The sequence below is a fragment of the Mauremys mutica genome, chromosome 6 (genome assembly GCF_020497125.1).
Source record: "Mauremys mutica isolate MM-2020 ecotype Southern chromosome 6, ASM2049712v1, whole genome shotgun sequence".
In the NCBI taxonomy this organism is placed as follows: Eukaryota; Metazoa; Chordata; order Testudines; family Geoemydidae; genus Mauremys; species Mauremys mutica.
Window position 1 is genome coordinate 100,203,562 of NC_059077.1, and position 24,814 is coordinate 100,228,375.

Genomic DNA, 24,814 nt, shown 5'->3' on the forward strand with positions numbered 1-24,814 from the left:
AAAATACCCATTCAGTCTTCTGGGATGAGAATGAGCATGAGAAATTTCAGCCCAAAGGTAATAAGTTTGAAAGTAATTAATATGTAGGAAAACGCCGTGAGAACCATAACTATAGCTCTGCTGGTGCAATGCTTTCATGGTGCAAGAAAATTAATTCAGAGAAAAGTTTGACCATTTTGATATAAAAATTAAAGACCTAATTCTCCTCGTGGGGCTTGTCTACACATACAAATCTGTCCTACTTTAAATATAACAGTATATTTATATAATATATAAATGTTTAATTTATATAACAGTTTATTTAAAGCAGTACAACTTGCCAGGTCTGAGCATAGTGTACTAGTATAAAAGTACTTATACAGGTTTAGCTTATTCTGGTTTGGGAAGCAAAATAAGCAATATAGGTATATCTTTCTATTGGTAGAACTGTGTCCACACTAGTGTTCATTTTGATATATTAGTAAAAACCACAACTCTAACTGACATAGCTATACTGGTAATTTTTTTTGTAGCGCAGGGCTTTATACTAGTTAAACTGCACTATTAATAAAAGTGAGGGAAGAATGAATCAGAAGACTCCCTTAGTTTACAAGGCAGATTTTAGAACTTATGCTCCTTGCAAAGTCACTTTTTTTCCTACTCCAGCCACACCCCTTTCTGAAAGCATAAGTGACAAGCATATAAGGCAGTGTATAGGCAAACTCAGTGCATGCTTTGCAGCAAAAACTTTCATCAACCATATCAGAGCAACTCATTTGGCAGGCCTGACACATACCTCATTCATTAATGCCATGCACACCATCAAAAATCTCTACCTCACACAGACCTGCTGTTATTGGAGCTTCAATTACTATAATTTATAAACCTTAGAACTGATGAACAGAAGCCTTCCCAAGGCTGGATCTCTATTTCTTCATATTGTCTGATCTAAAAATCAAGAACATCATTCATATTCATTCCCTGTATTTGGTGGAAAAACAAAGTACTGTACTTTGATTAGCCAACTGCTGCACCCCCAGCCATTTTTTCCTCCCACTTTCACTCCTTTGGCTGGCAGCTGTGCTTGTTCTGAACAAGTGTGCAGATCTCTGCATGGAACTAGAGCCACTTTGACTCATGAAAACTAGGGGTCAGTCTTGCAAAATCCTACTTATCCACTTGCCTGGAGTACGTAATTTTTCTTGTGTATGACTACAGCACCTTTCTTCATTATCACCACTCATCGTGATCAAGAGCAGGCAGGTAGATTTTGTCTGGGCTGGTGCTTTTTCATGGCACCTTGGCAAGGCTGCTAAGATTACTGGGCTGTACAGGTCAAGATACCAGATAATCTTAAAAATGAGAGAGACCTCTACGGTCATTAACATTTTATTCAAAATGATGTGGGCTTAGGGAACCTCAAACCTGAAAATGACAATGCTAGTAACCTCTGTACTTTAAACACAAAGTTATGTCTTGGACTAGCTCAACATTTAAAATAGGGCACCATGAGTATTTCATTTAGTTTGATAGAAACTTTTTGCACGACACTAACATTTATGTCATTTCCTCATCTGTTTTTCACCCTGTCAAGATGCTGTGCTGGACTATGGCTGCTTTGCAATACACCCCAACCCAAAACAGCTTGAAAGCTGGCATGGTGGAATTGGGAGCATCACCCTAGACCAGGGGAGAACCTGTGGTGGCACAGAACTTAGGTAGCAGTGTCTTGACTCTCCTGCCATTCCCTTAGCCCCTGCTGACAAAGAGGTGTGGCTGGGAAATCCTTATGTCCCAATGACGCTGGGCATCTGAAGAAGTGGGGTTTTTACCCACGAAAGCTTATACCCAAATAAATCTGTTAGTCTTTGAGGTGCCACCGGACTCCTCGTTGATTTTTTGTATACAGACTAACATGGCTACCCCTCTGATACTTGGTACCAGCATAAATATTACACTGGGAGTCTAGCCTCATATCTGGAAAGTGCAAGGGCTACTGTTACACCTCCCCTCTTGAACTGCACTGTGCGCTCCTTGGCCTTACCGGACTATCTGAGCCAATACATGCAGCAGTAGGCTACCCTCTGTTGATGGATGTTGAAAGAGGTTGTACGTTCCTCTGAAGTCTTTGAGACCTCCAAATCACTGTATTTTTTCAGGAAAAAAGTGTCTAAAAGAACCATATGGGCTGCAAAAACACCTTATCGCGAGGAAGAGCGAAATGCAGAGATGTGGTTTAGTCCTGCTCCCATGAATGGTAAAAGCATTATTAACCCCTGTGGTGCAGGATCAGACCCTTGCTTCCATCAAAATAGGATTTATTATGGGTAGCTGCAGCCCAACAGATGTTTCTCCTGAAGCTTGGTGAACGTTCTAGTATTTGTAATGATACCCTTTTGTTCTCTGACTGAGAAGGCATGTCTGAGAGCAACGATGATCCACAAACTGTGCATCTGTACAACTGGGGCTACCATCAGACACAAGCTGTAGTGGACTTTACATAGGAGGGGCTTGTTGGGGGGGTGTCTTGATAAGCAAATCGACTTGCAGATTGTATTAATATGCAAATATGGAGGAAAAACCCAGGCTGCTTGGACTTGAACAAGCAGACTTTTAAAAGAACACAAACAACTTTAAACAGGGGTGAATATTTTAATAAACTTAAAGTAAACAATTCCAAAGCTTTCTTATCATATTTTCTTACAACACTGTCCCACAAAAAAGAAACCTCACTTTTTCTTTATCTCTACAGATTGCTGTCTGCATGGGGGTTTGGTTCAAAGTCCCCTAACGTTCACAATGGAGATGGAGATGATGCTCCTTGTGCTCAGCTGGATTTAGAAACCTTTCAATGGCTCATGCAGTACAACAGCCCTTCTTGCAGTGCCGCAGCTGGCCCCTTTTCCTTGTATCTAGCAAGGGTGACACAGAGAGGGTATGACACCAGAGCCTATGGAAGTGTCCCTTCCCCCAGAGTTGCCAACATTTGAACTGGTTTTTTTTCCAGAAACAGATTGGTGGGGGTCTGGGCCACTAGGCTCCAGTCAGTGATGGGAATATTAATTTTACTTTTATATGAATATCCAGCATTGGGGTCTGAAAACGGATGTAGTTTTTAGATTGTTTTCATTCTTCTTTATTTGCATACACCTCCCCCGGCCTTCCCTACCCCTTGCCTGCGTTGCCTATGGAGATGTCTGGCAAGCTCCTGCGTCCTCTGGTATTTCAGGGAAGTTTGAGCACCGTCTACCTCCTTCCATACCCCTGGAGGGGTAGATGTTAGGCATCCCCCTTGCACCCCATATGGGCAACACTTCAGCACACTCTTTCCCCACAATGAGGCCTTGACTTCCCTGGTTTAAACTGTTCCCTGGTATCTTGCTCTCTCACCTTTCCTGAAGTTCTCCCCTCGCTCACCCTTCCCATATCTTCACTTTCCTTTCTCCCTCTCCCACAGATTTCCCACTCTTCTTCCATGTAGACTTCCTCTCTTTCCCCATTAAAGTGTTCATCCCCTACTCTTTGCTGCTTCCTATGTCTCTGCTCCTTTCTCACCTGTCCAGCCAGCCAGGACAGCTACTAGTGCATTCTCTCCTGCTATGGATCCCACACGATTGTAGCAATGAGGGATGTGGCAAGAAGGTAGCAGAAGCCAGTGAGGACTAGAAAGGCAGTTTCTGCAGCCTACAGAACACACCTGGGAGGCAGGAGAAGTGAAGCAGCGACGGCGTGCTCGGGGAGGAGGTGGGGCAGGGGGGTACCGCAGGGTGGAGGGTGAGCGGTGGGGAGCTGCTGCGGAGGGGGTGCCTCAGGGCGGAGGGGGGAGCTGCCGTGGGAGGGGTACCTCAGGGCAGGGGTGCGGGGGTGGAGGGCGCAAGGTGGAAGTTTCACCTAGAGCACAAAACATCCTTGCATCGGCCCTGAAAACAGGTGGCTCATTTCTCTTATGTTCCTTTTCCTAGTCATCAAACATAGCAAGAAGGCAGGCCCAAGCGCTGAAAATCAAGGCCAAAAATTGTTTTTTTTTAATAACCTGGTGGGGTGTGCCTATATGGTGTGTGCAAAACATGCTGTTAACATGCTCAACATGAGAAACTGTCCAAAGAACTTACAATTTCCCATTATGTTGCCACTGAGCTGCCCCGTGTTTTGCGCATGCAACTTAGACTTGCAGATTTTAGAAAATTTAGCTCTTTAAGTTTAGAAGACTAACAGCTTCTGCTAGACTCCCACACCTTGTCCCGTGAAACATCAGAAATGCAATGGGGATAGTTAACTTTAAGACAAGAAAAGTGGGCAGGGACAGATAAGCCAAAATGCCCTGGCAAATTTAGAAATACATCTTATGAATAACTTTCTGTAGCAGTAACAAAATAAACAACCAGAAGGCAAAATGCCAACTTCACTCACTGCAGTCAGCGACCTGGCTAGGAAAATCAAAACACAAGTCATACGTCTCAAGTTGCCAAAGGCCCACATGTGGGAAGCGGAGTAGGATAATGACCTAAAGTGAGAGCAAGACTAGAAGTAGTAATGCAGGAGGCTTAAAATAATTAGAGATTAATACCTGGGCATAAATAACATTTCAGACAGTCTCAATTTTAGGGAATCAGCATTTCTGGTGTAAATAATTTATCACAATTAAATTGAAACAAACACTGGCTCTGTGTGTGATGGCAGTAAATTTGGGTTTAAAAGGGAGACTCCACGCCAAATTCTGCTTTGTGTTACACTGATGTAAATCTACTGAGGTTAACTGAATTACTCTGGATTGACCCCAATATCACTGAATGCAAAATAAGGGCCCGTGTTGTAACAAGAGAGACATTGTTATACAGAGTAAAGATAAATAAATTACTTTAACTAAATATAGGCCTGAACCAAAATGAGGATGCGAACACCCTGAGACCTTGTGAGTGTTCGAAAATCTCAATCGCACATGTAAACAATCTGCTTCTCAGCCACTGAGGGTCTTTTTAAAATTTGACATTAATGCAAGGAAAATATTTCTTTCCTGGTGTATGTCCTTTCATAGTTAGGGGCTGACTGACTTAGATCAGAAGTTCTCGAAGTTTTTCCGTATGGCCCACACTTTAACAATAATCTTGTGGATTATATCATGCCCTACCACTCATGAACATATAGCATTTCTACAGCAACTACAGCAATTGTTTCTATGGAAAAGTAATGCTAGTAGTTCATTTTTAGTGGTTTTTAAATCCTCTTCAGTGGCATCATAGAGGAGAACCAGCACCATGTTGACCAACCATCTCTTCACAGGACCACCAGTCAGAGGACCATTAAGTTAGATATAACTAGCAGTAGAACTGATTGAAAAATTTTTAAAAATTGCAAAAGTTTTCACCTTTTGACTTTTGCAGGCAACTTTTATCAAAATTTGATTTTTTTTTGGACAACTCTGCCCAGTAGAGAGAGCTTGATCAACAATCAGGTGTGAGAATTAGTGAACTTTAATAGTTTAATATCTTATTGTTACCCAGGGTTTTCAGAACCCACAGCAGGGGCAATTTAACTATTTTACTCCAGATGGTGTCAGGAATAAATTAATAGGAACACAGAAATTCCATTTGATAGAATTTATGCAGGTAAGCGTGCTTGATTTAAAACTGCAGTTTATTACATTTAAGCACACACAGACATAAGCCATAGGTTTAGAGCATCCCAGATATTTATCTATATTCTGAGATGATATTGAGTAATTAACGATGGGTCAGCGCTGGCCAAATGCCTCCCTCCAGGGGAGTAAAGATGTCAGGATAACTTTCCCAGGATAGCTCCAAAGGACTCTTTCAAAGTACACTTCTTTATTTAATCTTTTTATAACATTACAAAACACACAGGTTATAATGACCCCTATGAAATTATCATTTAAAAAAAACCCTTTTAATAAACTTTTAATATCAGAGACATTTAGACTTAAGGCTGTTTACTTTTTTTTTTCCTCATTTTTAGTTATTTACTTTTCCCCACCCCCTCCCATTCTGATTAGCAGAAGTGGCAGTAGTTTTGGCCTTGCTTCTGAAAGCCTGTTTTTAAATTAACCCTTAAGTATGTAGTGTTTTATTTTATTAATTTATAGCGGCTGAGTGCACATAATATGGTTGCAATTAGCTTGATTACATTCTGGGGTATATACACCCTTCAAATTAAGGGCAACATTATAGGCATGACCTTACACATAGCTGCATCTTCCCTTAGTCACCGGTGGAACAGCACATGAAAATGGGAGCACATACTCAATGCTGCTGAGCAGCGGAAAAGGAGCCAGCATTGCTATTATTTTACTCTGTTCAATCAAAAGAAAGTGACGAAGATAATGGTTAAATAAAGGGTATTACCTGAAGATGCTAGACGTGTTAAAACCCTAACTATTTATCTAACCTCCCTTTAAGCTTTGAGGATTCAGACAAAGACAGACCGTGGTCAATACCAGCCAGAATCACAATTTGGCCAACCAAATCCTTGACCAATGAATGAATGGCAAAACCCAAATCACAACCTTGTTTTTGCTTCCATTGAAAATTGAGAAAAATGGGCCTGAGACCCTAATCACATTCGTTTTGGTTTTCTACAACCTTAACATGAGCGACAGGACTTCACAAAACCAAAGCCATGTCTGGTCTTGCCTGTCTCTATATAACTAAGGGTGAGATTTTCAAAACAGAGAGCATAGGTTTAACTCCACTCACAATTAATCCAATGGGGGTTTTACTATGGACTTCAACAGGAGCAAAGTTAGGCCAACACTGTACATTTGAACACCCCGCCCTAAAAGTCTAATCATGAGAAGATTTGCACCCAGGACTCCCACTGGTTTCAGCAACAGTTGCAGAAGAACCTACTGGAGACGAAGAATGACATGGCAGTCAGCACAGTGAATGTTGCTATCCCTCTGAAGCGTCAAAATCAGGGATGGGTTGGGGACACAATTTGGATCCATATTTCAAACACCCGGATATTTGTGGGCAAGGAGGATTGAGATCCCAAAGTTTCATTTGGCCCATTACTGAAATAAAGGTTAGCCCTTCAAATTCTGATATAGTCACCACATTCATGTCCAAATGTGGGGTTTGGTCCCGTATTGCTGTAGAGACCATAGTGTTTTGCTTCTCCCCACCCCCGTATGTGTCAGTTTCTACTTTCAACAACTCTTTTGCTGTCTTACAAGCTATCTGAACAGTGACTGTTAGACTATAGTAAAAATCCTCAGTAAGACATCTCTAGTCTAACTAAATTGGCAACAATAAAACTTGGGAGAAAGTTAGAGACTAATAACAGATGCTAAAGAAGAAAAAAAGTGCCCACACTTGGCCAGATTTCTTTTAGACTTGTGTTTATTTTCATATATTTAGTCTCTCTCTGGTTTGTTTGTCACTTCAGTATCTTTGCTTTCCCTGAGAATAGTTTAAAACAATGCCTTTGGCTTTAGACTTATCAGTAAAATACACATACAGTGCATACTGTATATGTACACAAAGCCCATTACATTTGCAAATATTTTTGCAGTTGCTCACTAGCCAAGAGAGGCAGAGAATGAAAGGGTTAGAATTAAAATAAATATTTTTCAGTAGAAACAAAACAAAACAAAAAAAAACTATCATGGCTTTCTCCATCACTCCAATGGAAAGCAAGTACAGTACTACGAGTTACTCTTGGAAACCTAAACGAATATAACCTGGCCTACTGTAGCACAGAGATTGGTCTGAGCCAAAAGCATCTAGAACGTCTTTGGGATGCAAAATAATAAAATCCCAGATCTGACCATGCCTCACCTCAGTAAAATCTCAGATCTAAATCCAAATTTTGTGGCTGGTTCCAATGGGCCAAATTAATTCTAGACTCTGAAACACAGTAAACTTTGAGGAAGTTTGAATCTGGATCTGAACTACATGACCGTACTATAATGCTCACTTTTTTACACATCTAATCTATTTCTCTCTGTAGGAGCTTTAGAGAATGACAGTATAACTTCTTGCCTGTAGATAATACAGTTGTGCAAAATATTTACAATGAAACTCCAAACTACACAAAAAACTTGCCTGGTTTCATACTTTTTTGTTCAAAAATCGGAATAGGTTTGTTGAAAGGATTATGAACATGCATAAACTCTTCAGGTGAACCAGGGCATATTTACCATCTAAATGAGGGCTTCCCAAGAATTTTCATAGTGTGGGCTACATCTCAGTAGACAGACTTAACTCAATACTAGGATTTAAACTTGGAGTTTTTGACATTATCTTAGTTGGAACCTGTAACATCTATGGAAAAACGGGGATGTTTCCCCACCAAATTAAAACAACGAAAGTTCTCCCAATCACTGTGAAACCTTGTTTAGCCCACAGCGACTAAAACAAACAAAACAAAACAAAAATGATGCTAGGATGTTCAAATTAGCCAAGTGAATTCTACCAAATAATGATATTCAGAGTTTCATCCAGATTTTAGATATGTAACCACAGAACAATATTATGTACATACACACATGCCCGGTTTCTATTCTAGGATGACGGTGTCAGTGAGAATCATTCTCCCAAATCAAATAACGTTGCCTGTACAAGCTGCTTAGTGATTCCACAAGTGTTATAATGACCCTATTTAATGATCATATGCATTTCATTAGAACACCATATCTAAACTTTTGGATACATATGTTATTAATAACAATGCCACTTTTACCCCATAAACATTTCTGCTATGTAGTATATGGAATTTCTAATCCAGTGATAGCAGAGGGAACATTATAAAGAACAAATTTTTTAAAAATAATTCCTAATGCTCAGAACATTTAAAAAGTGACTATGTAACAAAGGAAGCAGAGGGAATAATAACTAAAACAGTTATTTATTTTAATGAGGGTGTGCGCTTGTTACTTTCGAAAAGGACCCATCTCTAAATACAGTAACTGGGATGCTGTGAAATATGACTTAGAACAAAACTGGGACCAGTCCAGATGTTACCAGCCAACATAAACTTAGGAAAGAAAACAAAATTCAAAGGAAGAGATGATGATATAAGTGATTAAGAACAGTCACAGAGGGTGCCAAGCAACATCGAAAAGCCAGCCACAAAAACACTAGAGACAGCCACTGATGTCTACATTAGCAGCAACGAGTTCTGTGGCACCTTATAGACTAACAGACGTATTGGAGCATGAGCTTTCGTGGGTGAATACCCACTTCGTCGGATGCACGAAAGCTCATGCTCCAATACGTTTGTTAGTCTATAAGGTGCCACAGAACTCGTTGCTGCTTTTACAGATCCAGACTAACACGGCTACCCCTCTGATACTTGATGTCTACATTGCAATTAAACATCCACAGCTGGCCCTGGTCAGCTGACCTGGGCTCACGGGGCTTGGACTGCGGGCTGTAAAACTGTGGTGTAGAAGTTTGGGCTCGGGCTGGAGCCTGGGCGCTGGGACCCACCCCTCTCATGGGGTCCCAGAACTCAGGCTCCAGCCCAAACACCTACACTGCCATTTTACAGCCCCACAGCCCTTCTAGCCCAAGTCAGCTGATTTGAGCCAGCCACTGTTTAACTGCAGTGTAGTCATACCCTCAGGGACTCCGGATGTCATCCTCAGGGTAGGAGTTCCATTAAGAAGGTCCCTGATCAAGGGTGGCCCTACCATCCAGCCTACCTCTTGGAAAAGTCCCATACCAGGTTTTTGGAAACTACAAGAAAAAAAAAAAGCAGACTTAACGGAGAATGACAGCCATGTTAAAGAAGGTGTCACGTTCAAAACTGAGACTAGGAAACCTTTTTCCATGCAATGCACGATTAGGCCTATGGAATTCACCGCCACAAGGTATGATTCATGCCAGGAGCTTACCAGAAGTCAAAACAAAATTAAACATTTCTAACGAATAATAAAAATATCCAGAGTTATAACAGTAAACATTAAAATGATAAGGAATTGTGGAAAGGCAATAAATCCTCATGCTTCTCTAACTAGTTGGGGGAAGGAGAAGGAGACTTCCCTGGGGGCAGTACTGCAAGTGTGCACACTCCTCTGAAGCATGTTACTAGCCTCTGTCAGCAATAGGGTACTGGACCACTCTCTGATCTAATACAGAACTTCTTATGTTCTTAGAATTTTATAGGTGGGTTTTTAAAAAAAATATATAGAAATTTTATTTCTAAAGAAATTTTTTCATTCTCTACTAAATAAGTTTTGTACATAGAGTCTTGGGACAGAGAGAAAAAACCCTACCCATCTCAGCTATACTGGAAGGACACGGATTAGATCTTCCTAAACCTAAGGTTTCCTTTACACTACAATAAAAGAATTCTTACAATCTGTGGTGATCTGTGTTAAGATATTACAGATAAACCTGTCTATCTTCAATTTGTCATTTGGTTTTTACGCTATTTGTTTCATGCTGAAAATATGCAAATACACCCATTGTATATGACCCAACGTGTAGTCTCATATTGTAAAGCTATACAAGGGCACCTCAGAGATGACCATCATCATTACCATCCCACCTTGTGATTATTATTATTATTCTTTACATCAATAATATCCACCAGCTTTATGTGACTACATTTCTAGCCCAGTGTTAGCTAGGCCTACATTTTTGCAGGTGCTCTGGCAATTGACATTACTGAGACAGCTAAGTCCATGATTGCATCCACAAATCAGGAGCGTAGACCTCAACAGTTATTCTGAACTGAGGCTTGGAAAAAGTGCTGGAGCACCAAGGTTAATAATGTGATAGTAGACTATGCTATGGACCTTAGAACCAAGGGTATATTGCAGCAGTTCTTAAACAAGACGTAGCATAACATATCTCAAACTCACAAGTACTTGGTGTACCATCTTCATAATGTTAATCAGTGTTATAATGGATTCTTGTTCTGATATTGCATTTTAAAGCAGCCAGTGCACCACATGAGTGCACCATACACACAGCAGTTTCAGAATCACAGGTCTATATGAGGTTGGGTTATTTTAATTCCTTAATTGATAATCTGCAGCATCAAGAAGAGATGACATCTAGTGTCTGGTGGAACAAATCCACAACTAGACACTGTCCTGGAAAAATGTTACACAGGATACAGGCATCATAAAAGTACGTCATTTATCCTCTCTCACTCCACAAAGAAAGGGTGTCTATCAATGGCTACTATACTGAGTAACTGAATCTAGCTGGAGTAGAACCAAGGATGATTCTAACTTAGCAGAGCCATTGGATCCACTCTGCCATATGTAATAATAGGAATGCTGAGCGCTTCCCTAAAATCCAACTCACTACGTCACTAGCTTCAAGCCCTCTGAGTGATGTGCATCTGCCACTCTGGCTCAATGGATACCTTGCACCGTTTGTAACAGCTAGTGAAAAAAGAGTGGGATGGGACTGCTTCCCAACGCCAGATGAATTCAGAGACCATTTCAATTAGCAAAACCAGTGGGCCTGGTGCAGCTGGATTTGTGGTTTGGACATATTACCAAGGAGAAGTCACCATCAGGAAGGAAGGGAGGTACTTAATTAGGAAAAAATGAATTCAAACAAGTGACTGGACAGGCATGAAGACGCAAAACAATGCTAGGATTGTGACTCACTCGTGTGGATTCCCTCCCTTTCTCACCCCCATTGCTGTTATTGCTGAGGAGAGCTTGGCAGGAAGATGTTAATGTTTACTTTCTTTCCCTACCTCACATATATCACCCATCTAATGTCAAGAAAACCTCCATCCTGTTAAGCAGTTTATACAGGATTTCCTAGAAGAAAGAATGATGATAATGGATTTTGACCCTTAAACTCGGATTCAGCAGGTCAGTGTCCATGGGATTTCACATTCCACTAAGCATTCTGCTTTACATTCACACAGCCATGTTTCATCCTTCTGCCGGAAACAGCAGCAACAATAATGGCTAGGAATTCTAAGTAAATACTCTGGATTTTCAATTAACCTATTATCTCCTAAAATCATTCCTATAGTCCCGTGAGTTTCTGCTTTCCTGATGTCTCCTCCTTCCTTCCTTATTATGACTTCATGAAGAATCTGGAAGATTATAGGGGGGAAAAAATCACATTTACCTTCCAGCCAAGACCAGAAGCAGTAGAACAATTTTAATATTATGGCAATGCTTGTTAACATGCAAAGTATAATTCCAGAGCTCTCTGTGTATTTATAGGATTAGGGTGGGGTGAATTTAGATTAACAGAATTGATGTGACAGCTCTTTGCAATTGTAAAATATTTCCAGTGAAAGCTGGACTCAAAATAGATATGAAGTATACAAGGAGTTCTCAGCCACCTATTTTTCTGTGCAAATCTACTTGCATCAACACACATGCTGGGAATATTCTTTACTTGATTGCAATGTACACGTATTCTATCAGTCACAAAGCTGAAGGATATAATGTTATTTTCATTCCAGTTGGGTGTTGAAATAGCTTCAGTTCCTATAGTGGGCAATAAATAAAGGCTAGATCCTGAGGAATGGAGCCAAGCCCATGTATAAGGGCTTTTCTATCTGGTCTATCTATGTATTTCTAGGGCTCCCATAAACACAGTATTTAGCAGCTAATACAAATTTCCTCTGTGTGAAAGCAGTGCCATGGCTGCTACTACAAGGCATAGGAAGCAGTAGCCAGATGTGACCTGCTGCTCTCCCATACCTGAGAATTTTGGATCAGTGGATGCATGTAATGTGGGGACCCACTGGACATTCCCAGGGCTGCCATGTTGCAGCATAATCTTAATCCCCCCTCTCAAGGAAACCTGTAGAGATACTGCATGAAGATCATCCCCACAGCGCCAGGGAGTGCGGAATCTCCCTACATCAGGCCTCCATTGCTGATACTGCCTTGTGCCACCATACTGCAATTTAAGTACTTTGTGGTTTTTGTTAGCATACAGAGTGCCTCACCTATCCCCTTTCCCTTAAGCCTCAAGAACGAGATCTAGAGAATGTGTCATCCCTTCTCCATAGCTCACGGATTTTAATATTGTGATGTCTTTTTTTTTATGATAAAACTACTAATCAAATGGAAAGTCACAGTATAGAGAAGGCAGATTGGGCACTTCTGTTCTCCGTCTCCCAACACAAGAATAAGGGGACATTCAATGAAACTGAAAAGATAGCAAATTCAAAACTAAAAAAAAAAAAGGACCTACTCTTTCACTCCATATAAAATTAGACTGTGGAACTCACTGCTACAGGGCATCGTTGAGGCAAATAACTTAGTAAGATTCGAAGAGGTATTAGACAGTTATACAGATAACACAAATATCCAAAGTTATAAAAATTAATGCTAACAAAGAATATTTGAATGGATTAATGCTTCAGGATTTAAATCCATCTAACTACTATGGATTAGGACAACATCTTCATGGAGCAGACTAAATCACATGTGGGAGTTCCTAACCTTCATCTGAGGCATCTGGAGCTGGCCACTATCAAAGACAGTATACTGGACTGGAGGGACCTCGGGTCTGTACCAGTCTGACAATGCCTGTGTTCCTAATTTAGGTATTTTATTATTGGTATTACAATAGTTCCTATAGTCCCCAAATGAGATCAGGACCCCTTGTGCTATGCACTGTGCATCCATGCACTGTATGACAGTTCCAACCCTGAAGAATTTAGAGTCTAAAGGACAAGCCTGAATGTGTGGGAGAGGAAACAGACACAGAGAGGCAAAGTGACTTGCCCAAAAGTCGCAGAGCCAAGATTAGAACACAGCTCCCCTGACTTGCAGCCTAATGGGCTGTCCACTGGACCAAATGCAAATAAGGATCACACAACTGGGTCCCACATCTTAAATGTACTGTACATGCAGCTTCTCTCATGATTTCTCCTTTGCATTTGTAAGAACTGTTAGAAGCAGTACAGCAAAGCCCTTTTGTTTTTGTGGATATTATTTTCCCTCTCTTTTCTGCTCATGCAATATGCAGTAATATAATATATATTTGGCCAAACTCTTCTCTCATTTACACATGTGCAAGCCCCATTGCCTTCACTAAGGGTTGTAACCATATAACTGAGACCAGAATTTAGCCATTATATTTAAAACCACATTTTCAAAAGGAATTGGCGGCATTACTAATTAATTATCTCTTACTTAATGACCAAAAACCTTACACCAGATCTCAACTCCAATATTCTGCTCCTCCTATAGTACATGTATTTATATCCCACTGGTATCAAAAGTAGCTCTGCACAGAATATTAGTTTGGAGATAAACCATGCAGCTCAGAGAGGAGAATTATGTCCTACATACCTATTATGTTATTTTATTGACTTATGCAAACACTGACATTAATTGGAGTGTGCTGAATGTAAGAGCATCAGAATGTCAGAGTTAGGATCTTCCATGGGGATCTGAAAACAGAATTTCAAGCTAACACTTCATGCTTGCACAATTGCCACAAAGGTTTAACAACAAAACAGTACTGAACCTAACGAACGGCAGGAACACTGTGATACTAATCAGAACATTGGCAACTGCAGGTTGGAAAGAAATTGATTTCAGTTAGTCAGCTGCATTTCATTTAGAAATGGAGCAAGTATTCTTTGCATAGCTTCAGAACTGAAAAGATGGGCTCCCTATCTGTTTTCCCTTACTGTTATGGGAGCCATCACATACCATGAACATTTCTCACAGGAGAAGAAATCTTTAGGTTTGCTTTGTGGGTTGGTTTGTTCCACAACATTGAGCTAACTTGTCCATTTTTAATTTGTATAAAAAATTGTAGCTTCCTCCTTTTAATTTTATTTGTTGTACAATTCTGTATAGCATATACATTTCTGTAATGTGATCAAATGTATCAAGCAATGAACTGTCCCACACATACACCCTCAGGTATTTCTTCATATAGTCTTGCCAGATTTTCAACTGTCATGTATTTAGGTTTATTTCAAAATCTCCAATGTTAGGGTGTGTTTCTTTCCTCCCTCCCTTACACCCCACTGGCTTTTTTTTTTAAATTGTAAAATGCTTGCCAGAGCACAAAAATTAATCATTTAACACTTTTTAAATTTGGAGCTGCATACAAACGAGAAAAAAAGGAAAAAAAGTTCTACATTTATGACAGTGCTAGTTCAAGGTCAAATTTTACTGTTTACAATTTATTGTTACCGGCTAGCAGAAGTTGTGCACATAATAACCCCCTGCATTCCACATTAAAAATATGGAGATTAATCTCTGATTGGATACAAGCTCCCATCTGGTTTCATCAGGCAGGAAGAATTGATTCTATGTGAATGGGGCAGTGAAAACCTACTGTATTAAAGACCAATGGAACTGATTTATGAGTTGATTCCATAGACACTCTCTGACTCTGCCTTCTTCCTTCTCCTTATTTAAGCACAAGGACCTAAATAGCAGCAGATCCACTCTGTAGAGCTGTTATCATTCTCACTTATACAACCCAATATATTATTTTGTGTCTATGTGACGCATTTAAAATCTCTATGCGGCTAAAGGTTCTAGGGTGCTAAACATGGAGAATTAGCTTCAGTCCAGTATGTGGGTGTGAAAAGGATTACACTCAAACACAGATGGTGAATGGGAGTTTCACTTTTCAATAGCTGGCAAGGTACAGTATGCTTAGGTAAAACTGTGCAGAAAACTTTTGTTCCTCTATGGGTTTCACATTTTACATGGTATAGTGGACTATCAAACCTGCTGGCTGGTTGCCTGAATTAAAAAAAAGCAACCTTCTTCCACTGAGGCTAAAATTTCAGCACCATCCAACACATCCACTGCTCTTTATGTGGTGACATATGTCAGGGTGTTGAGTTCTCCCACCGCTAAGATAAAAGCATTTATCTACTTACTTGCTGCTCAGGCAGCGTCTGAGTGAATAGGAAGCCCCTCCTCCACAAGTGCGTGAACATTCACTCCATGAACCCCAGGCATCCCACAGTGTATCTCGGTCTTCTTCAGACCGAGCTGTTCTGGAACTCTAGAAGAGGGAAAAAAACAACAACATAACCCAGGAGATTAGTGAAGAAAAACTTGTTTTAAATCAATCTTATTGTAATTCACTTAGTCTTTCTGCACCTCAGATATGTGCAGGTCTTAGCAGACCCTGCAGAAAGATGTTTTGCTGAAATTCCTGACTGCTGGGCATTAATGTGGTGTTCGCAGTAGATGGCTATTTAGGGTACCTAATTTCATCCTTTTAGCGTTCACATTCCATCGCAGCCTCGAGACAAGGGAGGATTAATATGAAAGAGCATTTTATACAGCAGTGAGATCAGGCATTTTCTGTGCTTGTGGAGAAGGGGGCTGTCATACGGGGTTGTTCATATGAGTATTTTTGCTGCACAAGAAAAAAATCCCATTTGGACAATTGGTTTTTCGAGGAGAAATTCCATAATCTGTGCAGGTGATTGGGCTTGTCAAGTATGTGTGTACAAATGGAGGCCAACTAAAGAACTCATTGGAAAAACTGGCTCATTGCACTTTGGGCCATCCCTAAAGAATGCTGCATTTTAATTGTATTTAGAACAGACTAGAGGAATGAACAAAAATAGGGGGAAAACTTTTGCAGTGGACAATCTTAAGCATCTAACCACCGGTATAGTAGTCTGGGAACCTGTGTTTCTTCTCGGAAGCAGAGACAGATCAACATAGAAATCACTTTACCATCATAAACAGAGCTATGTACAACTTTTGTAATGAAATCTGAACCCTGGCAAAGACTCTAGTGTTATTCACAGGCAGAAGAGAAAGCATTGACTGATCTGGGGCGGTGAACAGTTACATATATGTCTATTCAGAACAGACTTAGAACATATCACAGCCCTAGACCTAGATCCAAATTCAAACCCTCAATATCTACTGAGTTGGGCATTATGCCTGCTGCCCTCAGTCTTTAAAACTGTTAACCAACTGGGACTTACAGTGTGAGAAATGTGTTATTCAGTGTAAAGGTACCATTGTTTGTATTTGTAATGCAGGAACCAAGAGTTTATTATTTATCCTAACTATTAATACTGAGGGAATGTTCTAAAAAGGGAATTTTCTAATCCTACAGGGTGTGCTGTAGCAAATGTTCTCACAGTCACATATTATACAGGGCAAGCACCCAGCAACAAGGCTGGCTGAAGAGAAGACAGCACTTTTATACAGTGCGCCAACACTGAGGTCAGCTGGATCTGCTCAAGCATCTGGACACATCTAGATCACATAGGAATGCTGAGGCTTAACTTTGGTAGCGTAACCCCCCTCATATTAGTTACTCGAGTACAAACAATTTGCCATGACTTAGTGGTACATTGTATGTCCTTAACAACTAAATAAGGGGGAAATGAAAACTGTAGAAAAGAGACAAAGCAGACTGCCTTCACTGGAGTTGCACTCACAGCCGCCCAGAGGATTCAGGGGGCCTGGGGCAAAGCAATTTCAGGGGCCCCTTCCATAAAAAAAAGTTGCAAAACTACAGAATATTATATTCTCATGGGGGCCCCTGTGGGGTCCGAGGCCTGGAGCAAATTGCCTCATTTGCCCCCGGGCAGCCCTGGTTGCACCCATTTACACAGAGATGAATTTGGTACTCTGTTCGTGTGTGTTCCTACGCCTGTGTTAATTCATGATATTAAATAGATTAACATTACAGAAATGTCTGATTTTCCCAATGATCAGTACACTATTAAACTCCCCCGTATATACAGTATGAGTTCACTTTATTTGATGGGTCTCTATTCTTCCTACTTTATTCTATTTGTTACATAGTGGTTTCTGCATTTGTTTTCCTTTAAGAAGTTGTTGCTACAAGTGTCTTACAATAAGACCCCTTATTACTTTGACATGTGTTAAGAAAAGTTATAGGTAGCTTACACTTTGTGAAATAATTGATTAATCCTATGCATGCTGTGCTGCAGAGCACATATGAAAGCATTACACCTTTTTTCAAGGCATTCCTTTTAGTTTTATTGCCACAAATATCCATATGGCAATTCAGGTGTGGCTTCTCTAGGAACACAGTTAATATGCAATCTCTAAAGGCACCAAAGGGCTAAATCAATTAACAGAGGATAGATGTTTTCTAATTCTCTGATGCCTTCTGAAGAGCCCTTTTCTGAAAAAAAGTAACAAGTAAATATTTATAATTAAAAAAAATTGCTTATGTTTTGAAGGCCCAATTTTGCCCCCAGTTACATGGGTGAGGTATATGGAAACTGCACTTGACTAACAATTTAGTTCATGTAAAAATACTTAGACTGCACAGGTTGAAGTGATAATCAAATCATATTGTTATATTCACTCCAAAGGCCTGATTCTACTTTCACTGACACTGGTGTGAATGTGCGGTTACTCTGTGGAAGTCAATGGTCTTAAACCAGCGTGAGATCAGAGCCAGGCCATAAATTGGCAACTGTTAAGAAAAAATAAGATTTTCAGGGCAGTGATCAAGCCAATTTTTCTTCTGCGTCTCTGTACTTGTTTTTTTATCTTACATAGTCCAAGCCCAGTCTTGGAAAATGAGTCACATATATATGGGCCGCATGGGTGAAAAAGCAAGTTGTTACTTTCTGGCAGCAGCATTGAATACAGCTGTTTGATTTGAAAGGAAGTGGCAGGGCTAAGGTGCAGGGCTGATGGACAAGACATATAACACCACTGTCCACTGGACCCTTGCAATGGCACTGGTGCTGCATTCCTGACGCTATTGCTCATGTACCCTTAGAGGCATAACAGTTTGGTTTTTTTTAAATTCGAGTATAGATTTTGAAATATACATGTGTGTAGAGGCCCACCCCCCCAAGTAAAGAGAGCTGGATATATTCGCCTTTTCAGTTCTGAAGCAACCTCTATCCACTTGACATGATACTCATGATGCCAGATCCTCCTGGTACACCCCTTTCAAAGCCCACTGAAGTCAATGCAAAAACTCCCATGATGTTTAGTGGACTTGGGATCAGACTTTAAAATAACAGGCTGCAAGCAGGCCCCAGCACAATTTCAAGGTGGAGTGAAAAAGAGGATGTGATGAGTAAATGACTTTGTTTGGATCTTCTTAAAGAGATATGCAAGTGAATCTAATGACTGAGGGATCATTGGCTTGAGCCAGAGGTATACGGTGGGCAAGCTTTTCTCATGCAGCTCTACTAAAGCACCTCAATTGTGACTCTACTACTCCATTCCCGGACCTCTCCCATGCTGAGGTTGCCTGTCATGCCAAATTGTGTGGTGGTTTTGAGGATGTGGCCAATCTCCATTTCAACTCTGCTACATGGCAAGGATACTAGAAATGTGTCTTAAACAGGTGCAGCACTTTCTTCGCCAGATGCAGCTTTCTGAAGAGCAGGTTCTAATTTAGATGGGTAACTGAATCATGTTTTAACCACCGTGACCATGCAGTACTATGTTGTTTTGCTTTGGATCCACCAGCTGTAAAAAACAGACTCAATTAATTTAGTGAGAGAACACTGGATCCAACCATTGTGTGTATTATACTGATTAGTCACACTAAATTCTATCCTCTCTTTTTCATCTTTATGAAAATGCAGCTCGTCTTAATTGTGAATCAACCCTATTATTGCTAGGAATAAAGGCAGCAATTAAAATGAGTATGATAAGGGATTAAACTCTTGACTATAGCCAATCTACCCCCCAGCTGCAAAAGATCACACATGCAATAGATTCCCAGATGCATTCCATCCCCTCTATGCAATCGTTTTAGCCTTTACATGTGAGATAAGAATAGCTTGATGCCAGTTCACTGAAGTTATTTCAACTGGCAGCTATCTGCCTACCAGCTTCATAAAACAAAAATGTGTGCTGCTTGTTTCTATTTTTCAAACAAATAAATATCATCAAATTGCATACAGATACATGTGCTAATTATTCAGCATTGGTATCAAGTCCACTCTGAAGAGCAGCTAAACAGGGTTGCAAGGTGAAGCCACATAACTGAGGACTCTTACCTCATCACAAGTTACAAGCAGCCCAACTAGACATGCGAAGGGTCCACATTTCTCTGAAATAAATTGCACACCCACCCAGAAGAGAGTCATGTGCCAGTTATTTGCATTCCAAGATTTGTTATAAGACCTATATATTCCCAGAAAGCATGTGATCTCAAGTTGGAACAGGTTCCAAGTTTTCTTTCAACAACTGGAATAAACATAGTTCATTTTCAACTCAATCCATGTTTAATGTTAAAGAAAGTAAAGTGAATTTCCCTCCTCTGAACTGTGTATTTGAGAAACAAATCCAAGCTATTTCAAATCTAAAATCGTTTGTTTATTGCAAATTTGAAGAGCCTGGAATATAAACATACAAGTAGTTTAATCCAGTTGAATCTATTTTCTTTTTTGGTTTATGACATTAAAACTTAAGGATTTACTGTACAGTACAGATTTAAGGCAAAAACTTATACCCCAAGGAAAATAATTTCAGTCCCACATAGCCAATGACTCTAGAAAGCAGATTTGACTAAACTGAAGAATGCATATTAAAAAAAATCCTCTACATTATTAGGCCAGAACACTCTAGTTATGCTTCTATACACTTTTGTAATATTTCAACCATTACCATAGAATTCTTTAGCAAATGAGAAGAAGCAGGACTATCCCACGCCAGAGCAGCTGAGAAATTCTGCCACCATTTGAAGCTCCCTTCAACTAACACTTATTTCCTTCGTAGAAAAGCCTTTATAAGCTGCTGGTTGCTTTCCTTCAGGTTGATGTTTCTCTAAACAGCACCAAATGCCAATTTCCCAGGATGCAGACTCTGAGCATGGCTCATTGTATGTTTCCATTGAGATCAGGAGGGTTTTCCTCACACTGGCAGTCATAATCAGGACTCAGTTTGATCTCCCTTTTAGCCATCTACTGATTTGTCTACAGTCATTTCAATTATTTGTTATATTTGCCCCAACATCTGAGATATCAACTGCAGAAATATCACCTCATGCGAGAAATTCCCAACAGTGGTTACAAATGACAAGCATTAAAAATCGGCCAGGAATAACTGAAAACAGATCTTTCCTTGTACCTCATTGCCTTAACATACATTTCACCTAGGACTGATCCTGTAACTACCATGTGACATAGCAACAGACCCCCACCAGAAGAAAGGAAAGTGAAAACTGAAAAATTCTTTAAGGAGTCAGAGAAATCCCCATCACTAGTGATTATGAAAGCTGGAAGAATCAGGCACATACAGAAAGAGTGGTGAATGCACAGGGCACATGGTCCCAGAGCCTTACAAAGGAGAATCAGGTTTTAAACTATAGAGCTATACAAAACCTTTGCCTAGCAGATAAATAGACTGAGTTTTTCAAAGGAATCTAAGGGAGTTAGGCACCCAAATCACAATAAACTCAGTGGGAGCTGGGTGCCATGAGCTACCCCAGGGTCTCCCTTAGGCTTCTCAGAAAACCCCATCTTCATTGTTTAACAATCAGCCTTGAAGGACTGTTTATTACACAGTCTTCACGTTTTCATGTTATTTGCAGAACAACAGGTCTTCCCTCCCCTAATACACAGCACGCAGTAGTCACTTAAACCATTTGGAGTAGTATGTGATACAACTCAAATGTCACACCCCTTGAGTTACAGCAGCCAGCCTGACCAAACAGGAGCTGTGTCCATGGTGAGAGAACCATGTTTCTTCAGTGTGTGATGGGAGAATGGGATGGGGAGCAAGACCTCAATTAATATTCTAAGCTCTATAAAAGAAGTCCGTCCCTAAAAAAATAAATGATGTGTTCACATACTGGAATTCAATTAAAAATTCTGTTTGAAATGGGAGTCTCCCTATTGAAACCAACCATTTGCCCGTGTCACACAGAGACCACCACAAACAAAGGTAGATCACATAAGTTTAATTCCTCCACCAGTTCCAGATTTTCCTTCTCCTCCTCCAGTAAATTGCAGCTGGAGTCATATCCTCCAAGCAGCCAGCGAGTTCTAGAGATGAACCAGTAACACAACCCATTGAAAATGCCATTAACCCATTGACGGATGAGGATGCTGATGTGGAATCTGAGTCACAGCTATTTCCCAGATGACAACTGCTGCTGGTTTTGGTTAGGAAATTCAGATCATCTGGTTCTTATCACAGCCCCACTGTCAGTGACAGGACGCAAGGCTCTTCTGAGGCCATTGCCCAAACTTGTCTTTTGCTACTGCAGAAATGAAGCCAGTAACAGAAAAGAATATTTTCTCTATATAAAGCCCTCCCTCCCTCCCGACACACACAGTTATATCCCTACGTGGGTTTCTGCCAGGCTATGTATCCTTTCTCTTTTGCAATTGTTGGTGTTTCTTATTCTCCAGGTATGTCTGACAAGGCAGGCATTTGCTACAGTATAATGATTCTGTCTCTAGTGTGTAAAGAAGTAACTGCACTCAGGGCTTATCTAGGTGCATTATGTTAGGAGACAGGATAAGTGACCTCATCCTTTTGTAAGGAATCAAAAATTAAAAAACTTCCCCACTGTTTTACAAATTTTCACTTGCAAAATATTGTGCATCTTTCTTGTGTTCCATCCAAGGTGACAGCTTCATTAAAGCTCAGCTAGGAAATTGCTTGGAAATCTCTGTTTTTTGACAGAAGGCAAAGCTAGAAGATAACTTCACAGCCAGTTGAATTAATATTGATTACTGTCGTACAAAAAGTTAGCTGCTAAGGCATTTCTGACTAGCTGTTGGAACTTTCTGGGCTATTATCTCTGGAAATCTCATGAATCAAATACTCTAACAGTGTTTCCAGTGACCAGAGCACATGCTTAATATATTTAAGGACAAAAAGAGTTGTACACTGTCTGATACAGTACCACAATATTGAGGTACATCAGCTGTACCAAAATATGTGTTACCATTCTGCATATCTCATCACAGCAGGGAGCCTAGTGGTTATCAAGAATCACCAGGCTCTTCTGTGAAATGCATTAGTGGTCTCAGTCCAGCTTCTAATGGACACATGCCCATTTCATGGAAACCAACACCACCACAACGGGTGACCCTCTGATGGCAAACTCAGTGGAGTTACAAGGACTGAATGGGTGTGAAGACTGAACTAGCGTCTTACCCCAGAGGTGCTTTCTTCAGGTCAGGATGGAAGGATGGGGAGGTGGTGTGGGGTTGTTTGAATTTCTGTTCCCCCTACTGTTTCTCTTTTAAGGCTAAATAGAAGCCTTCAGAGTTGCCAGCCTGCCAACTTTCAAAGGAGTCGTACAAACTGTAAGAGCTTGATTTTCGGCTCCTTGCAAATACAAAGCTACTGAATACAAAGGGAGTTTTGCTTGCACAGAAGTTTTAATTTCAAAAGTAAACAGTTAGCTGTCCACTGTTGTTGTTAGCAGCCCACACGTGGGGTTGTTTCATGACAACCACTCTGTTAGAGGAGGTATGATTTACTGTATATTGCCTAATCAAAAGGATGTTGCTGCTTAGAAAACTACATAAACTTCTGAAAGCACTTAGTTTTCTGGGAAGTACCATGGAAGGAATCACAGAATATCAGGGTTGGAAGGGACCTTAGGAGGTCATCTAGTCCAACCCCCTACTCAAAGTAGGACCAATCCCCAACTAAATCATCCCAGCCAGGGCTTTGTCAAGCCTGACCTTAAAAACCTTTAAGGAAGGAAATTCCACCACCTCCCTAGGTAACCCATTCCAGTGCTTCACCACCTTCCTAGTGAAAAAGATTTTCCTAATATCCAACCTAAACCTCCCGCACTGTAATTTGAGACCATTACTCCTTGTTCTGTCATCTGGTACCACTGAGAACAGTCTAGATCCATCCTCTTTGGAACCCACTTTCAGGTAGTAGAAAGCAGCTATCAAATACTCCCTCATTCTTCTCTTCTGCAGACTAAACCATCCCAGTTCCCTCAGCCTCTCCTCATAAATCATGTGCTCCAGCCCCTGAAACATTTTTGTTGCCCTCCGCTGGACTCTTTCCAATTTTTCCACATCCTTCTTGTAGTGTGGGGCCCAAAACTGGACTCAGTACTCCAGATGAGGCCTCACCAATGCTGAATAGAAGGGAACGATCACATCCCTCGATCTGCTGGCAATGCCCCTACTTATACAGCCCCAAATGCCATTGCCAAGAAGGCTAACAAGGGCACACTGTCGACTCATATCCAGCTTCTCGTCCACTGTAACCGCTAGGTCCTTTTCTGCAGCACTGCTGCCTAGTCACTTGGTCCCTAGCCTGTAGCAGTGCATGGGATTCTTCTGTCCTAAGTGCAGGACTCTGCATTTGTTCTTGTTGAACCTCATCAGATTTCTTTTGGCCCAATCCTCTAATTTGTCTAGGCTCCTCTGTATCCTATCCCTACCCTCCAGCGTATCTACCATTCCTCCCAGTTTAGTGTCATCTGCAAACTTGCTGAGGGTGCAATCCACGCCATCCTCCAGATCATTAATGAAGATATTGAACAAAACCGGCCCCGGGACCAACCCTTGGGGCACTCCGCTTGATACAGGCTGCCAATTAGACATGAAGCCATTGATCACTACCCGCTGAGCCCGATGATCTAGCCAGATTTCTATCCACCGTATAGTCCATTCATCCAGCCCATACTACTTTAACTTGCTGGCAAGAATACTGTGGGAGACTGTATCAAAAGCTTTGCTAAAGTCAAGGAATAACATATCCACGGCTTTCCCCTAATCCACAGAGCCAGGTACCTCATCATAGAAGGCAATTAGGTTAGTCAGGCATGACTTGCCCTTGGTGAATCCATGCTGACTGTTCCTGATCACTTTCCTCTCTTCTAAGAGCTTCAAAATTGATTCCTTGAGAACCTGCTTCGCGATTTTTCCAGGGACTGAGGTGAGGCTGACTGGCTTGTAGTTTCCCGGATCCTCCTCCTTCCCGTTTTTAAAGATG

At 40.8% G+C, this 24,814-nt stretch overlaps 1 protein-coding gene across 6 annotated transcripts in view; it reads right to left on the reverse strand.

The window, feature by feature from the left end:
* ADAMTSL1 (ADAMTS like 1) overlaps positions 1 to 24,814 on the reverse strand; it is a 654,406-nt gene that overhangs the window by 218,435 nt on the left and 411,157 nt on the right. For all 6 annotated transcript variants that reach the window (XM_045021716.1, XM_045021715.1, XM_045021714.1 and 3 more), the window contains one exon: positions 15,793 to 15,920. In XM_045021716.1, coding sequence (XP_044877651.1) covers positions 15,793 to 15,920 — 128 coding nt within the window. The remainder of the gene's footprint in view (positions 1 to 15,792; positions 15,921 to 24,814) is intronic.